Source organism: Balaenoptera acutorostrata, chromosome X (assembly GCF_949987535.1).
Source record: "Balaenoptera acutorostrata chromosome X, mBalAcu1.1, whole genome shotgun sequence".
NCBI lineage: Eukaryota > Metazoa > Chordata > Mammalia > Artiodactyla > Balaenopteridae > Balaenoptera > Balaenoptera acutorostrata.
Genome location: NC_080085.1, coordinates 107,238,197 through 107,256,709, shown reverse-complemented (window position 1 = coordinate 107,256,709; position 18,513 = coordinate 107,238,197). Strand labels below are relative to the sequence as shown.

The 18,513-nt window shown below is 44.5% G+C and overlaps 1 protein-coding gene across 2 annotated transcripts in view; it reads right to left on the bottom strand.

The window, feature by feature from the left end:
• Nucleotides 1-18,065, bottom strand: part of GRIA3 (glutamate ionotropic receptor AMPA type subunit 3) — a 287,984-nt gene extending 269,919 nt beyond the window's left edge. The window contains exons 1-2 of one of the 2 annotated variants that reach the window (XM_057538112.1): nt 17,753-18,065; nt 16,422-16,580 (exon numbers count right to left, since the gene is read on the bottom strand). In XM_057538112.1, coding sequence (XP_057394095.1) covers nt 16,422-16,580; nt 17,753-17,843 — 250 coding nt within the window. In that variant the 5' untranslated portion in view covers nt 17,844-18,065. The remainder of the gene's footprint in view (nt 1-16,421; nt 16,581-17,752) is intronic. The other variant, XM_028165001.2, reaches the window with a different exon arrangement.
• Between the last annotated feature and the right edge of the window lie 448 nt (nt 18,066-18,513).

Genomic DNA, 18,513 nt, shown 5'->3' with positions numbered 1-18,513 from the left:
TTTTCCTTATCCCTTTTTAGACAAAGGCCAATAAAGAAAGAGCTGCAGTGACTGCTTTAGGACTCTGCTCAGGAAATCAGGAGACCTGAGTCCTAGTCCCATTTCTGGGACTAGCTCTGTGACCTCAAGCTCTCTCGTCTCTGAATCATTTTTCTTATAACATTAAGATGTTGGGCTAGATGATCTATAAGGTTCCCTCTCTCTCCAACAGTCACTATTTCCCATACCAGGGGTTCAATTTTAGAAACATCTTTCCGGGCTCAGTATATTCAGCCTGGTCTCCTGTACCTTCTGCATCGCTAGTCCTACCTACAACAACCATACATCACATCTTACTTTACATATCTAACAATCATACTTGACTTCATAGTTTTCAAAGCACCTTCACATTCATTCTCTCATTTGATCCTCATAAAATCCCTGTAAGGTACACAGCTCAGGTATTATTATTCCCATTTTGTAGATGAAGAAACTGAGACCTAGACAAGTAAAAGAACTCATGCAAGGTCATTGGGCCAGAAAACAGCAGAGAGGGAATGAGAAGCCAGGTATTCTGAGTACAAAGTCTGGTGCTTTATTCCTTTGACAAGGAATGTAATATATATAATATTATATAATATTAATAATGGCAACTAATATTTGTTGAGTGCTCACTATATACCAAGCACTTTCCACATATTTTCTCATTTAATTTTTACCACAACCTCATGAGGTGGGCACTACCATTTCCCCCATTTGTCAGACAGAAAAACTGAGGCTTGGAGGGGTTAAGCTCCTCATCCTTGGCTATACAACTAGAAAGTGATGGATCCAAGATTTGAGCCCAGAGAGTCTGACTTCTGAGCATAACCACTATTGCTATACTGCTTGTCTTGAGTTATATAACATGTACCTTAAGGAGGTTGGAATGTCAAGTTCTCACTTTGGTTGCCCAATCTGCTGGAAGAATAATGGTCATTCCAGAAATGTCAAGGCAACAAGTCAGTAAGCAAGTATTTATTAAATATTTACTGTATGTTCAGACATGTGCTAGGATGCAGATATGACAGGAAGTTGGGACATAATTATAAACCTCAGTGAACTGGGAATCCACCTAAACGCATAAAATTGGGTGATGGTTATATAAATCATTGCATATATATATATATATATATATATATATATATATATAAAATAAAATGACACTGTGATACAATAATTTATAGACATTTAAAAAATCAAATTTTCAAAGAACATTTAAGAGGTCCAGAAAAACGTTCCCTATTATAATATAAAGTAAAAAGGCAGGATACAAATCTGTACATATGGTAAAACCCAATTTGGGGTGATTTTTTTTACTCTACTTGGACAATTTTTCTTATTTTTTTGAATTTTTTTTTTACAATGAGCATGAATTAATTTTACATTTTAACTTCTATAATCATAAAAAATATTCTACATTCAAAAAAATCTAGTTGAGGTACTATGACTTATATACATGAAACAATTAGAGAAGAAAAAGATATGAGTAAATGGTAACATAATAAAATTTGTAGTGTTGCTTTAGTACAACACCTGCTGTTCCAAAATATGGTGGCAAAGACCCTGCTCTGGGAATCTGGCAGTCTAGATTCTCATCTTGCTTCTGCCACTAGGGAGATGCATCACCTTTGGCAAACCTCCTTTCTTGGCCTCACTTTCCTCATCCACAAAATGAGGTAGTTGGACTAGAACTACTTGATCTACCTCCAATAGTCTGTGATCTATAGCAGGATTTCAAGAGTTTGTTTTGCTCATCCTGACTATAAATCAGAGGATGGGAAAATGACAGGTTAATGTTGGAGGCACTAAGTGGAAGATACCATTAACTGTGGTCCCTGAAACTCATGCTTTACTGCGTTTCCAATTCACTTGCTGTGAATTTATTCTTCCTCTCTGCCACCTATTTAAAAAAGACAGGACTGACATTATTTTCATATATAACATCATTATGTAGCAGTGAAAGTTAAAAGAAGAAGGATTATGTTGGGAAGACATCTTAGAGAAGTGCCAAGAGTTAGATGGCCTGCATCATAATCTCAGCTCAGCCATTTACTGGCTGTGTGACCTTGGGCAAGTTATTTAGCCTCTCTGTTCCTTAGTTTCCTCACCTGAGAGAAAAAAAGTCAGTGATCCCATGAGGCAACCTAGCAGTGGGCTTAGATAGGAAATGAGAAGAGAAGGTGATGCAGGTGGAGCAAGGGCACCCTGGGATATGAAGGAAAAAAAATGCTTTTGGTCATCACCCAGGTTTGGGCCTGCTGGAGACAGCATGCTGGTAGATCAGGCCAGCATACAGAGGAGAGGGCAAGAAAAAGACGCATTGCCTAGTGGTCCTCAGCAGGATCCTTACTAGTGAGTCTGTGCTTATGGAGCAGAGCACTTAACCTCTGCTCTGGAGAGAATGGAGACTGAAATGCTGGAAAATCACATTAGCAAAATTTCTCTTTTAACCTTTTGCATATCTCCTTCCTATGCTATTTTTGGTCTGACTTAGGCTAGCAATATCAAAAGAAGAAAATCCATCCACTCAAATTGATATGCTCTAAACTACCATCCGTATATCATCCTTAATTAAAAGAACTCAGAAAAATCATGGCTGGGAGAGCTCAACTGGCCTCACATTTTACCTTGTCTAAGTGAAGATCCCAGGATCCGCTGTTCCACTCTCCCACTTTCAAACACATTAAAATAGACTTTACATTTGAAAAAAGGTTGTTCTTTCCTTCCAGCCAGCAAGTGTCAAGGTTATCATATCCATGTTGCTTTATCCCAAGCATATCTTGTTCAGATAAAAAAATTGAAGAGATCATGTCTTTCTAGACAATTTCACTTAATGACGGCAAGATTAAACATAGTGGTGTGTATTCTCTGGCTTTTTGGGGCATTAAGTCAATTGTTTCTTTCTCCTTTACTTTGCCCCAAAGCGAATCCTTTATGCCTGAGGCAGCACTGTTGAGTACTCAAAGATAACCCCATCTGGCCTGGTTCCAGCTACAGATTCAGAGGGTAAAAATTAGTTTGCAGGGCTTTAGGGATGGCCATAGACGGGAAGAATCTATTGTTCAGTTTGGTTTTGATGAATTCTATTCCTCTCTTCCACTTACCAACCACCTCAGTACTCTGTGTTAATAATAGCTACCATTTATTGAACACTTACTATACGCCAGGCATCATGGTAAATATTTTACATGGATAATCTCATTTAATGTTCACAACAACTTTATAAGGTAGTTACTATTATAATCACCTTCATTTCACAAATGAGGAAACTGAGGCTTAGAGAGGTTAAGTAATTTGCCCAAGGTCACATAGCTAGTAAGCGACAGAGCCAAGATTCAAATGCAGGCAGTCCAGTTTAGAGCCATTCCTTGCCCTCTGATTGCTCCCAAACTAAGTAGGAGAAACAGCCTTCTACTAGGCAAGGGTCAAACAGCAACACCTTGCTCCAGAGAGTTAGGTGCCAAACCCAAGGGCCAGGAGTGAGTGTATAAAGAGCTGGGCAGCTCCAGTTCTCTTTACCCAGGAGAGAGCTCAACTTTCCTTATTGTTCTCAGCTTCTCCTTATAGTCTACAGCTCTACAGGCAGTAGAGGGAAGAACTGGGGACAGTAAGAGTTGGGACTGACAGAAACCAGGAGATCAAAGGACACGCTTAGTAACTCTTGCACAAAGTGGATCAAACTCTTGTAAGAGGCTGTGATATTTAGTCAAAGTGGATTTCCATTGAGTTGTCACCATCTGAATGGCAAGATACTAAAGTGATTGTCAAATGCTAAGTGTCACCAGGAAATGGGAAGGCCCCGGGGAAGACGTATGCCATGTGTACGTGCCAGGGCAGCGCTCGCTCTAGAGGAGAATGGGCAGTATGAAGTGCCTCAACCCTCAGCTCCCTGGGGGCTCGTGACTCCAGGACCCACGGAGAAATCTCACTAACGCCCAAGGAAATGAAGGCGCTTCCTCTGGGGAGGCCCTGAGCAGTTCCTTGCTGCCCTTCCTTGTGTCCCTCCGTGGGCAGCTCCATTTCTAAGAGAAGCTCCAGGGCCTTGCTGCAGAGCCAGTCCGCTGGGTGCTTGGCCCAAGTGTCTTCTCCTGAATCAACTGTCAGAGGACAGGTGGTTGCTTCCTGAGCCTTTCAGGAGTCAGGGGGACCACTTGCGTACTGTTTGGATAATGGATTGTCACAAAAGAACAGAAAGGATGATTCATTGTGTGATTGGCAGCAGATGGAACTAGAGATGAGGAGTCGATTTGGGGAAGAAGACTCTAAGTCTTCCCTTGAACCTGTAGTCCTTCAATTATGCAGAAAAATGCATCTCAGAGTTTTTGATCGCAGAACATCTGAGTAGCTGTCGCTCACAAGAGGCAAACTGGGTGGGCAAATTTGGATGCATGGGTGACAGGTGTAGGGGGTCACGGTGGTGGGCTGCTGATCTGAAGGTGTGCCAAGATGGCTTTCTTGGCAGAAGAAAATAATCTTGGGTTTGGGGCAGAGCTGAGAACTATAAAAAGCCTCAGAGGGCAGCTACTCAGGAAGGAAATCTGGTCTGTAAAGTGACAAGAGATTTTACTTTTCAAATGAAACTACGTTTCTGTTTTTAGGACAAAAAGCTCAAAGGATTTTAAACTAATGATTATGTTGATAATAATAATATCCAATATGTGCCAGGCATTACTCTAAGTACTTTACGTGGATTTGCGAATTATCTCATTTAAAACTCTCAATAACCCTATGAGGTGAGGATTATTATTATCCCCACTTTATAATTGGGAAATCAGGCACAATCAAGTTAAGTAACTTGCCCCAAGGTTCCACATCTAGTAAGTGGAAGCGCTAGGATGCAAGCAAGAATAAGCCACCACTGGCTGGAGGTACTGTCCATTGGTTTCAAGGATTCAATAGTTTCATCACAGTCTTATAAAGGCAGAGAATAGATGAATATGATGAGAAGTTTCTAGATGTAGCAGAAGAATCTGAGGGGCTTCATTTTGGATGGTCTTTCCTCAGTAAGCAATGAAGTGAGACTGTTACTAGAAACGGAGGTGGTAGGATTTGGACAAGAGTGAATGATGGGATGTAAAAAATGGCAACCTCCTCAGAGATCATCCAGATGAATCTCCTCATTTTAGAAATGATAAAAACTAGAACCAGAGAATGGAGTGGCTTGTCCAAGGTCATCCAGGCAGTGGGTGGCAGAGTTGAGACTGGAACCCAGATCTCCTAATTCTTGCTCCAGTGCCCATTCCACTCTACCCCATAACCCCCTGCAGTTTTAACTGCTTCCCAAGGCCCTAAGAAACATGGTATCTCAAATGTTATATTTTCTGTAAATGATTTTACAAGACTTCAACATAACTTGTGTGGTATATATGTGGGTTATTTGGTCTGAATCAAATATACCACCCTTGGGGTGGTCAGTTACCCTTATTGGGAAATACAAAGTGCAGGAGTGGTTATCTGGCATTTAATAATTTTAATCAAGAAGTGGTTCTACAAGCACTTCACATATCTTTATCTTCAATGGACACCAGAGACTTTGTTAATTAACATTAAATTTCTCATTGGTGAAATCAGTAGTGTTTAACATATGTGGGTTGGCTAGACATATGGTAGAGGTGTTCCCAAACTAGCAGAAAGAAGATATAAGGGTCTAACAAGCTCTATAGTGTTATCCCTTGGAATGGTACCCTAGGCTTAATTTGTAAATAGTCCTGCGGGCAGCCACTAATGAGGATTCTTGGTTAGCTGCATCCTGCCACTAGGGTATTGTTTTGTCTGCCTCAAGTGAACCTTTGTGCAAGGTGTTGTTGGCGCACCTAAAAGGAAAGGGAGCTGGACTTGACTGAGCCTACAGGACAGGCTGTCCAATTATTTTTATGCCTGCTTGCCATTATTTTAATGAGAAAAAGAATTTTGTATGAGGTTTACTTTTACACCTGGTAGTGAGGTTATGGGGAGAAGACCTATAGCCCTCACTCTAACAATCACTGGCTATTGGTATCCAATGAAATATATCTAATGATTGTGAATGACCAGTCGGCTTAGGTCAGTTTACAACTCCAAGCAACTAACTATACATCTCTATTTTGGACCCCTGTCTAAAGTTGGTGAGCCTCTGTCTCGGGGTGTATGGGGGGCTCCTACCCTGGGTAAATGTTGACAGAGCCTTACTTGACCCATCGGCCTCCCAGTTGTAGACCTGGGATTTGCATGTACCAGAACCTAAGCCGTTTCCCCCACAGCACCGTCCAGAAGTACCTCTTTTGGCCTGCTGAGCACTTGCTAATGACTCTGTGTCAGCGCTCTGACCTTGCTGCAGGCCTCAGCATTGCCCGGGAGAAGATTAGAGTTGAGCTGGCACTCAACTGTGAAAGGCCACTGGATATACAGTGTATGCATGTAAGGCCAAAAGGACAAAGGAGGGAAAGTTCTGCCATATTGAGGTACCTTGACGGAACACGAAGAAGAAAAAGTCAAAATAGGATTTTTACTAAGCAGAGATTTTTCTCTTTGTTTTTTTCAGTTACTAGAGCTTCCCTCAGCCAGTAACTCAGCTGCCAGAGGGAGGTGGATGGTGTGGTGCAGAGGTCCGAAACTTGTACCTTCCACCTCCTACCACCCCTGTTGCAGGTGTTTTGTTTGTCCCACAGTAGTTTACAACATCGGATTTGAATGTATTCAGGCAGCGACCTGGAGTCTCCAGATTGCCACAGGCCCCACCACTCCACACCTGCCCAATTTCCACATATATGTGATCCACCTGGCCTCTGTCATCATCTGTGATTTCAACCCCAGTTGAAATTGAGTCCAGACTCTAGAGACAGGAAGATCTCAGATAGAACCCTGACTCCACTAATTAGCTAGCTGTGTGACCTTGAGCTAGTTGCTTATAGATATTTTGAACCACCTCTGATTCCTCTTTTATAAAATGGGGATGAGAGTAGCTCCTTTCTAGCAATGTTGTGATTATTCCATGAGATAAGGCATGTACCATGCTTAGTGCAGTGTCTTTCACGTGGCATGGGTTCAGTGAATGGTAGTTATTATTTCAGCCCTACTGTTAAATTTGTTGATAGCAAGGATGGCACAATGAATGCTGTATAAACTGATTGCAGTGCGTCTATTTTTAACAAATGGGTTGGCATTTGACATGACATCTAGTTTGTAGCATGGCTATGGACCAATCATTAGCTAACAAGCAAAGAAGGGAAGAAGCATCGTCAAAATGAAAATCATTTCTTTGTCTCTACTTACCATCTCAAAGAACATTTTTGCTTTGTTTACCTCAGAGACTGTGACTTGAGGTTAATCTCTTAGTTCTTTCAAGTCTTGAATTTCCAATCTGAGAGCCAAACTCACTAATGCTTGCATGGGCTGATAGCACCTCACTTACTTACAGAAGTAAAGTGTGTGAAAGTGCCTGGTACAATGCCTGGTGTTTAGTGGGTGCTCAACAAATATTCAGTATGAATCCATATATCTCTGTTTGCACTACCAGCGCTAATTAAACTAGTGATTCCCAAATCGTGTGTGCATTAGAATCACCCACAGAGCTTGTCAAAAAGGCCTATCCTTATATTTTCTGATTTAACATATCTGGAGTGTAACCTAGGAATTCATATGTTTAACAAGCATCTCTGGTGATTCTGCTGCAAGTGGTCTAATTCAAGAAAAACTGTTTTAAAATAACCAAGTAGCTTTGGAAATAGCAATAAGGTATAAGAATATTTGAGAATCTATTACAGGTTCTGGCTGAATGTGGATGTTAGTGGCCTTTCTACCTTAAATTTACAAAGGTGTTCATCCATACAGAAACCCACACCCACATCCACGCAGTGATTCCTCTGTGGGCTGGGTCCTGCATCTCTTCCTGTCTCATCCATTACTGGTAGCCAGATCCCTTTCTGGGTAGCAGCAAGGATGAGGGCCCTGATTGCAATGAGTAATTGGCAAGGTAGATCAGTCAATCACAGATAACTGAAAGGGGACTATTTTTGATGGCAACATTTTCTAAAAGGTTAAAAAGAATCCTCACCACCACCCCATCACAATCTGATTATACTTCTGAAAGTATCCCACAGTAATTATGGGGAATCCAGAGACTGAGATCATCTGTTGCAACAAAGAACCATGCACGGAAGAGGCAGCAAGCCCACTACCATTGGAAAGTTGTGACTTGGAGGGTTAAAAGCAACTAAAATCTTAGCAAATAAACTACCAGATTTTATCTATGGAGAAGATCAAATGTTGCAAACCAGGTGAAGTGTATTTGAGGGACTCTTCCTCATCTTCAAGAGTCTCCCACTGCCCCCTGAATGCCCACCATCCATTTGGCACCCCACTCTCTTGGGCTGGTCCCTTGTTCTGGGTCACTTACCCGTCTTGCAAAACCCCCTCTGAGGATCCTGCAAGGTAACAGGTGGTAATCTCATCAAAGAATTCTGGTCGAAATAGTAATGGCTGATAAGGATTTAACTCATCCCTTTCCAGAGATAGCATGCTTGCATTTTAGCACAGGTCTTCGGTGCCGTAACACAAACAAATGAATTTGTGGAATTTCAGACTAATGGCAGGCTGTTGGGGGGCAATATCTGGGGTAATAGGGTGGCAGTCCTCAAATGACACTGGGCAAGCTTTCAATGGCTACCCTGGAGCAGTCCTCAGCTCAAATGTGTTAGAAAGTGACACCACTTCCCCTCCCTTCCCTCTAGCTCTCAATGAGTGCCTGGCACTGGCCTGGAAAATGGAGTCGATTTTTCAGGTTCTTAGGGAACCAGACAGAATTCGGGTTGTGCTGTACATGTTTCTAACCCTGTTGAAGGGAAGTCAGACAGCTGAGGAGCAGATGCTACATGCCCCCTTCTGGCATGCCTTGACCCAGAGAAGCAAAGTGGAAAGGCAGTTGGAACTGCATGCCAACCGTAGCTCTCTTGGGCAGGTTGTTTCTAAAAGGGACACTTTGGGGTGTGGCAAGAAGCCAAGATACTGTCAGCCTGGCTCATGAGCTACCTCCTCTCTCAGCCTGCCTTCCAGTCTCCATTCCAATTCCCTACGAAAAGCAGCTCTAAGTAGATGCTCTCATCAGATGCTCTCATCAGACACCTACAGACATGGCTGAAATGAACACAGCGTGGTTAGGAGTATGATAGGGACATCGTTGAGTCAGAATGAGCCAGATGTGTCTCTTATAGAGCTTTCTTTGAAAGGCATGTGGGTAAGAGCTTGTCTGGGAGAAACTTTTTCTTTGGTAATCACAGTCTCCCTGCAAAGAGTGGTTTGAGTACCAGCAGTACTGTCATCACCTGGGAGCTTGCTAGAAATGCAAATTTTTGGACGCTGAAGTCCTGTTGAATCAGAATCTTCATTTTAACAAGATCCCCAGGTCACTGGTGTGCACATGAAAGAAGTGCTGTTCTAGGCTGAATTGTGCCCCGTAGGGTTAAGGGGTCATGACCAGCTGTGTTTCCTTTCCTCATCCTTATCCTTAACCCCATGCCCCCTTCCAAATAAGGACAAATGACGGTCATGTTGAGGACAAGTGCTAAAGAAGCCAGTGATAGTTAGGAACTGAGGAGAAGGGAAGTCCAGACAGAGGGCTGTAAACACTTACTTCTCTGACCAATGCTCAAACAGAAATCCAGAAGAGAGTACAGTAAGTCCCCTACATACCAACGAGTTCCGTTCTGAGAGTGCATTCATAAGTCCAATTTGTTCGTAAGTCCAACAGTTAGCCTAGGTACCCAACTAACATAATCGCCTATATAGTACTGTACTGTAATAGGTTTATAATACGTTCGCATCTTAGAAAGTTCACAACTTGAAGGTTCGTATGTAGAGGACTTACTGTATTCTGCCTCTTTCCACTGGGAGGGAAGCCAGAGTGTATACGTGAGTTAAGGTGAGGGAGGGATGGAGGGAGTGGGGAGGAGACACTGCTCGGCTAGGCTTCCAAGTCCCTCCAGAGGTAGATACTGCCTCATTATCACTGCATTCTACGTGCCATCCCAGGGAAAGAAAGCTTTCAGTCTGAGACCCAGCTCCGTCACCACCTTTCTCCCCTCTTACGACTTCCTTTCCATGCCAGTGCATCCCCTGCCAATGCCCACATAGGCACCTTCAGACTCTACAGCAGCCTCTTTTTTTGGTTTGTTTTTTGGTAGTACATACAAAAAGTTTACACTTTTTAAAGAGCCACTTTATTGAGGCATGATTAACATACAAAAAGCTGTATATATTTACTTCTTTAATAAAATGAATCCCTATGACCTTTGGTTGCTTCCCAAATTACTACAGAGACTTTTAAGTTCAACATGGTGAAGCTGTACCTCCCCTATGCCTTGGCTGTACTTACACCAAACCTACCACATGCAGGGACCTTTTGACTTTGACCTATAGAGGTGTTCCCTGACCAGGGGCAGCTGATCTCTGGTTTGGGTAGAGTGAACAGCTACTCTGCACCTCATGTCCAGAAACACCCCCATTTGAGTATCTTTCCTTGGAATTGAGGCATTATGGTTCCCATAGTCCCCGGTTTTAAAGCAAACACTCCCCAGTCAGGTATATTAACCCCTTATCAGCCACTTTCAGCAAGATTCTTATATCAGATAAAAAGCCATCACCCTCAAAGGAGAGTAAAGGCCCTGAGGAGGATGGACTAAGGACAGAGATATTCTGATGGAGAAGGAGCATTAGGTCTGGAAAAGTCCAGAGCAGGAAACAGTCCCTAGGGCAGTTTATTGTGGGTGGGATACCAGAATCACAGGCCAGTTGGACACCAGCAAAAGGGCCGGGGCTGGGCAGGCAGAGCAGGAGGGGAAAATGATGGCGAGAGAAGAGGTAGAAGTGAGAAGAGGACAAATTCTGTCCATGTTAACCTTTTGCTAAGTACCGACCCCTTCCGGGGACTGCTGCCCTGGCTCAAGGCTCACCCCATGCACAGGCTGAGACTATTTGTCACTCTCTGACTGGAGCTCAGACATTTCCCCAGCAGGGAGGGACTTGCTTCTGTGTCTGCACAACTCCCACACTCCTGCTGAAAAATGCCCGGAGCCCCCCAACCTGGGGTTTGAATTGCACCCTCCTGTGGACCTGTCATCTAATTAGACCCAAAGTATCAAAGCCAAAGGAACAAAGTCAAAACTTGATTTTTTTTTTAATGGGCCAGGTAAAGTATGCAGATAACTTCCCTGACCTTCGAGAAGATGAAGAGTTTTCTGAAAGGTCCTTCAAATATATTTCCTGTCTCAATCTAAGAAGTTAAAAGTTAAATCATCTGAATTAGCATGTTTATCCTCCTCCCCTGAAGGTATGAATTCTACCTTCTAAAATTCTGGCCCTCTCTTAAAATCCATGCTGTCTTTTCATCCTTTAGCCAGTTGTATAAAAATGACAAATCTCTCAGCCACAAAGGAAGACTAATAACGATGCCTCAGAAGCTTCGTTTATTTTTCAATCTGTTAAAATGAAACCAGCCAATCACCTCTGACTACCCATAATAATGAAATTTAAAAATATACCAGGAGCCAAAAACATATAATAGAAACCTCAACCAGCGCCCACTATTCTCATTCAGTCTTGGCAAGTAGGGAGGGAAATGCAGAATTAAGAAAACGACCTCGGATAGAGGCAGAAGTGGGGGATGTGAGAAACTAGTCACATTTTAAGGAAGAAAGTTAAAATTGCTGAGAAGAAGAAAAACCGTGGCTCATTTTGCAGTAGGCATAGATGGAGAACTAAGTAGTTTTCTTTGTTCCTTCCCCTCAGACCCTTCCTGCCGCCCCCCACCCCCTCCTTAGTAGATCACCAGGAAGCCACCTTCTAGGGGAGGTGATACATTTTGCTGGAAGCTCACCTTTACAGCCTGCTGATTGCCGTCTATTTTTATGGCCCGAATGAACAGCATCACCTTCCTCCCTCCTCGCCACGTAAAAAATAGATTAAAAAAACCCCATAATAAACCTTGTGAGAAGGTGACTTAAATCTTTGGCGACCTCTTCGTGCTTCAGTAGTCTAAGCCAGCTGGCCAGAGGGGCTGAGAAGTGAGCTAAGCCAGTGAGCTTATGGAAGACTGGCCAGGAGAGAGAGGGAGAGCGGCAAAGGCACAAAGATGGGGGAGTTGGGGGGGTGGGAGGTGGAGCTGGAGCTATTGACATTGGTTAGTGTGTGAAGATCTGTTTGAAGGCGGGAGCCGTGATACTGTGGGTCTTCACCCTGCTTCCAAAGATTACATGAAAAGAACAAACAAAACCCGCCAAAGAGCAGAGAATAGGATCAGGGGAGACATTTCTTTCCCAAATGGACTTAAACCGTTAAATGGATCCTGGCAGTTAGAATAATTAGATAATTTAAATTGTGACTCTGTGGGCAAGACAGAGAAACCTGTCTCAGCTAAGTACACTTACTTGGTAGCGAAACGCGCTCAGTTATAAAAGGAGCGTGCTCTCAGTTAGCAGGTATATTTCAAATAGCTTGAAAAAAATGAATGGAATAAAAATTTGCAGCTGATGAGTTACATTTAGCCGGCAAAAGGGATTTTGCCTGGGGCTCCGTTAGAGCCTGCACTCCTAAGTCCCACTCTCAGTCCCACCATCACTATTACGCCTCCATCAACAGATTTTTATTTAAGCCAATGCATTAAGAGCACAATTCCGCGGTGAATAACCTTTAAGGTTACATTTGCCTTTTCCTTGCTTCTTGCAAACAGCGCGTAATCCACGAGCACATTTGTTGGCTGTAAAGGTGTACAACAGCAATTTTTGCAATGACAGTGCAGAGAGGGAATATGAGATCTGTGTGCTAATGAGCTGACACTGCAGAGGCTGGGGTGATGTAGTGTGGAGTGCACTACAAGTGCACAGCAGAAAGACACAGGAGGGGACTTCAAGGGAATCGGAGGCATTTCCTGAGGAACCAGGGCAGCAAAGCCACACCAATGGGACCCAGCAGTCCCTTGGTGTTGCCACATTCCCCAAAGCCCTACGATGATCAAATCTGGTTTTTAAAGAACAGACGTGTATACAACTTAAAACGTGTGTAACACCTCTTTTCATAAGTACTGATTATGGGTGTATGGGTGCCCGTATGTGTGTGTGTGTGTGTGTGTGTGTGTGTATGAATGTATGTATCCTGAAATCATAATATTCACACCATGCTTCTTTCTGGGGCTACCTAGCCAAATTGAAAAGTAAAGCAGCAAACTCAGTTAATCCCTACGAAATAAGAACATGTGCTCCAAATCAGCTGAGTCTCTTCGATAAACTTCAATTCACCTCTGAGCTGAGATCCCAAATGAACCACCTTTCAAAGCCAGCGATGCTTTTATTTGCCTCTTAAGATGCGGATTGAAGTCGGAGTCTGTCTTAAGCAAACCTCTTGGGGGTTGTGCAGAAAAGAATTGGCTGCTGGTGAAGAAGAGTCTTTAACTGATGCCTGGGATTCATTGCAAGGAAACTCTCTGAATACACTGGGGGAGGGGATGCAGAGGGAGAGCAGAGAGCAGGGACACATACAGAAGGCATTACCGTTTGTTTATTTTTGGCGTATTTGTTTACCTGCATACCTGTGTCCTCAAAAGTGTGTGCCTGCCGCAAGATTGAGGGTGCAGGAAAGATCATGGAAAGAGATCAATTGTAGTGTTAGGGGAAGCTGAAACTAGGAGTTTTGAATGGGAAGAGGGGAAAGTTTCTTTAATTTTTGCCATTCTATTCCATATTGAACCAGACAGGAGAGGTGGGTGAGCAGGTTTGGACTCATCTGGGGTTTTCTCAAATTCTCCCTAAGTCTCCAGGGAGGGGCAGGCTAGAGGATCCAGGGTTTTTTTTTTTCTCTGTGCAATAAATTGTAAGAATGGAACCAGGGGTCACCTGCCAGGCTCCAGTGCTGAACTAGTATTGTGTGCCGACATCTGCGGTATGTGATCTTCACTTCCATGAGAAAAAGAACTATCAAGGCCAGGGAAAGAAATGAGATACACCTGCAGGGCTTCCCTGGCCCCGTAAAATGATTGTTTTCTGCATTCAGAGACTATCAGACGGTGGTTGGACTAGTCATCTTTCTCATACTAAGATTGTAGGCAGCAGCTGCCAGGAGACAGCTTTGAGATCTGGCCCCCATTCAATGATTGTGACATTCAGAGAGGACTGTTTCGGGGACCGGAGAAGATGACAGCTTTCCCCCTCTGTCTTCTGAGCTGTAAAGTCTGAGTGTGCAACAGGCAGCTGGGTACACATCACTGGTTTCTGGAAATCTCTCCCGTGTGAGTCAGTGTGTGCATATGTGTGTATTTGGCATAGCTAAGGGCAAGGTCGCCTTTTTGTTTTGTCTTTCCTGTTGCCCAGTAAGCCACACCCCTTATGCCACACTTTCAAGCCCCCAGCCATAACCCAGCCTTATAAGCTTGTAAGATGAAGTGTTGTGGACTTACGGCAGTGGCGGGCGGCGGGGGGGGGGGGTTGATCAATTTCTTTTCCTTTCATGGTTGTCCCTTTATTGCCCTGAGAGGTAAGGCATTAAGGCAACTCAACACCAATACAGATGACTTAGTGCCTGTTCTCAAACCTGAGCTTTTCACATGGCAAGGATCACTTCCTGATTGCTCCTTGAGTAGTGTTCTGATGGCCCTGGGCTGGCTAGTGTCAATCTGATTTGACCATAAACAGCAAGACCAAAAACCTTGGAAATTAGTCATTCCTGAGAAGTCAATTAGCACTCTTATCTCAGTCAACATCAGTGGAAAGACACTAAAGTGAGTTGAAATAAACGTTATTCATTATTAATAATAATAAATCTGGGTAGTTTCATGTATTTGGTTTTAAATCTGTTCTAATTGATATTTAGGAAGCTGTCTTTGGAATTCGGCCTCTTGACAAGATCTCAGGGCTGCAGGATTAAGAGTCAGATGTGTGTTGTAAGTGTGCTGAACAGACAGGCTGGGATTACCAAAATCAGATGCAAAGTATAGACAGACATTTTGTAACTTTCACACTTAGCTGGAGTTAATAAGCTCCTATTTTTGTCAATGTCGGAAAGCCAAAGAATGTCAAATACAGAGTATCTCAGAACATGTTCATATAAGGATCTGTACCTTCAGGTAAAATTTTCTTAAAGCTGATAACTGTCACAATTTCTTGCAAAGTAATTCACCTCCATCCCCTTGACCTAAGTCTTCAAATCCAAGGAAGTTGTGCCCTTGGAGACCCTTTCAACAGTTTTTGGAAATCACATATCCTTTGAGGCAGAAGAATTTGAAGAAAGTCATATACAAAGTTTCACCCAACCAAATATAAACATCATTTCTCCCCTGAAAGAAAATCAAAAATCAAAAATTCCCAACTACACCAGCCATAAAAGCAAAACATATTTATGCCATCCTCACCCTCATTGTTGTGAAAACTTTTCATGAAATAAGCTCAGATGAAGAATTATCAGTCTTTCTCATAAAACATTCAAGAAAAACATGTGTCCAACAAGCTATTAGTCATCTAGGTTCCCGTGGTTTTACTTCTCAAAATGAAATGTCCCCTTTCCACAGGAACAATCACAGGGCACAACTAGCTGTTTCAGAAACTGCTTTGGGGGCTGATGAAATTCTTCCCTTTTGGTATTCGGTTTTCCTGCTGCAAGCCTCCGCCTTCCACCTTTTGCTCTAAGTTAAGAACTGTGTTGTCCTTAACAATGGCGGGGGTGGGGGGAGTTGAACAACACTAGGGGAGACAGAACAGAAGTAGCTTTCCAAAGAGTCACCTGAGCACTTTCTACCTTCCCCTCAGTTTGCCAGGCGTTCATCACTTGTAATCAGTTTGTAGTCTTATCAGTTCCTATCAGAGCTCTCTCGGTAAGAACGGTGATATTCTAGGACAGAAAGAGGCCAGGTAACCCAGCCTGATCTGTCCCTTAAGGTCACTTGTTTGCAGAATTTCTCATATTTGGCTCCTATATATTAAGCGATTGTCAAATTCAGCTCATTGCTACAGCCAGGTGCTAGCTTTAACAGTCAAGTAATGCACATCCTGAATTGACTCAATCAAGAGGCTTCTTTCTTTAATCTCATCTGAAGAAATTTCCCTGAACAACCATGCTATTTTTTCTCTTTTTTTTTTTCCCAGCCAAAGGAAAAAAAAAGGGAAGGCGTTGCGGGGGAGGGAGCGCCAGTTTAGCAGGGAGGAAAATGAAACTTTTGCATGAAACATTATTCACAACAGAGTTTTGTGTACTTGCCTTAAGTCCCTCCCTCAGCAGGATCCTCTGGAGTCGATTTATGTCACATGAAACCTGGATTGACTAGAGCCTCTAAAATGTCTACTAAGGCAATCACCACCCCAGCACTTATGCAGACCCCAAGTCCCACAAGCAAAATGCAAATGAGGTTCCCAGGTCCCAAAAGGAGGAAAAGCGGATCTACTTACAAGCATTAGTCACAGAAAAACTATTGGAAGAATCCAAGTGATCTACGTGGTAATTCAAATGGAAGGGCTTCTCGGTGGTGTTCTGATTGGTGTTGTATAACTGCACAGCAAAGCGGAAAGCGCTGTGCTCCTGCACCGTGTTTCTCATGAAAAGTCCACCTATAAGCAAAGGGAACCAAGATTTGGCTTGTGTCCCCCCCAGAAGCGGTTAGAAACTGGGGAGCTACAGATAGGCGATAACCTCTCAGTGATACCCGAGTGCATGATCATGATTGATTTTCAACCTGTGTGTCTTTGAAGACTCTTGTGAACTCACATTTTGGCCAAGAGAAACCTAGCTTTCCTCTAAAGAGTCGGAGGAGAGGCTGGAGAGAAGGGGGAAAGGGGAAAGAGGGAAGAGGAGGCTGCTTTGGGGTAGGACGATGGAACCAAGAGTGGGACTTGGCTCTTTCTCAGGCGGTAGCTTCCTCTCCCCTCTTCCTCCTCTACCTCCCATCTCCACAAGCGGGTTCATCTTTTCCTGGCGCAAAGGGAAAGGTTGGGAAGAAAAACAATTCCATTCCCCCTGCTGCCCCATCCTGTTCCCCACAGGCCCCCCGCTCCCCCCTGACAGTACCAGGGGCCTGGTTCTGTAATGGCAATAATTCTAACTTCTTGACTAGTAAATCCAGGGAGAAGCCGAGAGAACTCCCTCCCAGCGCCCGGGAGCCGGGCTCCAGACAGACACAGCGGCGATTCACGAATTCGTGGTCTGCGTGACTTCGCCGCTCGCTGGCTCAGCTCCTAGTCTCACCCCCGCCTCCTACCCCATCCGCCACTGACCTCGGTTGCTGCCCGGGTCTGGGGGAATCCAGGGAGGGCTTCCACCTCCCCCAGCGCTAGCCGGTCTCCCGGGACCCGGAGACGCGGGACAGGGCGCCCCGGACCGGGTTACGCGCCCTGGCGCAGCCAGACAGGCGGCATCACCCTGGGACAACTTCCAGCGGCGGCACGCACGCCATGGCAAAGTCCAGAGCAGCGAGCCGAAAAGCCGTGACTCTTCGCCCGGCTGCAGCCTCCCAGCCTCTGGCATGCCTCCGCTGCTCCGCTCGGCTCGGAAAACGCGGCAGCCCACCCCGCCAAGCCCCAGGAGATCGCCTCTCTGGTTCCCGATGCTCCCCAGACCAGCCAGCTCTCTGAGGCTCAGATCCCCGAGATTCCTGCCCGATCCCCGTCCCCAGTCCCTTCCCAGGCCATGCAGGACAGGGACCCGCGGCCGCAGTAGCCACGCCAGGGCAGTGGTCTCGGGTGCAAGAGAGCCCGGCCCGACCGGCGGGCTGGCTCGCGCTTACCTATGCTGATGGTGTTGGGGAATCCTCCGTGAGAATGACCCAAAAGCCCCAGGACTAAAAAGAAGACCGCCCGGAGCACGCTTTGCCCCATTTTCTTCTGCCTGGCCGTGCTACGCCTAGAACGAAGCTGACAAGAGCATGGGCGCAACTCGGGAGTCTTCAAAATAATAATAGAAAAAGAAAAAGAATTCGCCGGCTCTTTCACCCCCTCCCCTCAACTTGCTCTCGCTCACTCTTCCTTTCCACCCCACACTAGTCCTCCTCCTCCACCACCTCCTCTCTTCTCTCTCTCTCTCTCTCTCTCTCTCTCTCTCTCTCTCTCTCTCTCTCGCTTCCAGGCTCTCTCACACCCCCTCCCCGCCCCCCACCTCACTTCTGTCTTCACACCAATCTGGAAGGCGGGTTCATTGGCTGCAAGCTCGGTTCGCCAAAGCGATCTCCCTCCCTATCTCTAAGACAGAGAGAGACAGACAGAGAGAGAGAGAATCAAAACCCAAAACCCAAAACAAAATAAAAAAGACAAAACACAGAAAAACAAACAAATCCCCCAAAGAAACAAAAGAGAGAGAGAAAGAAAAAAAGAAATAAAAGAAAATCCGAGACTTTTCTCCCCCAGAAGATGGTGGGTCTAAAGAGGGGGAAAAAAGAAGGAAAGAGCGAAAAGGCTCAGCGGCGGTGAATTGGGCTCTTCCAATTGGGCCGGTAGGGGGATATTGATCAAAGTTGATCTGACGTGGAATTAAAGCCGCACACCGCTTAGC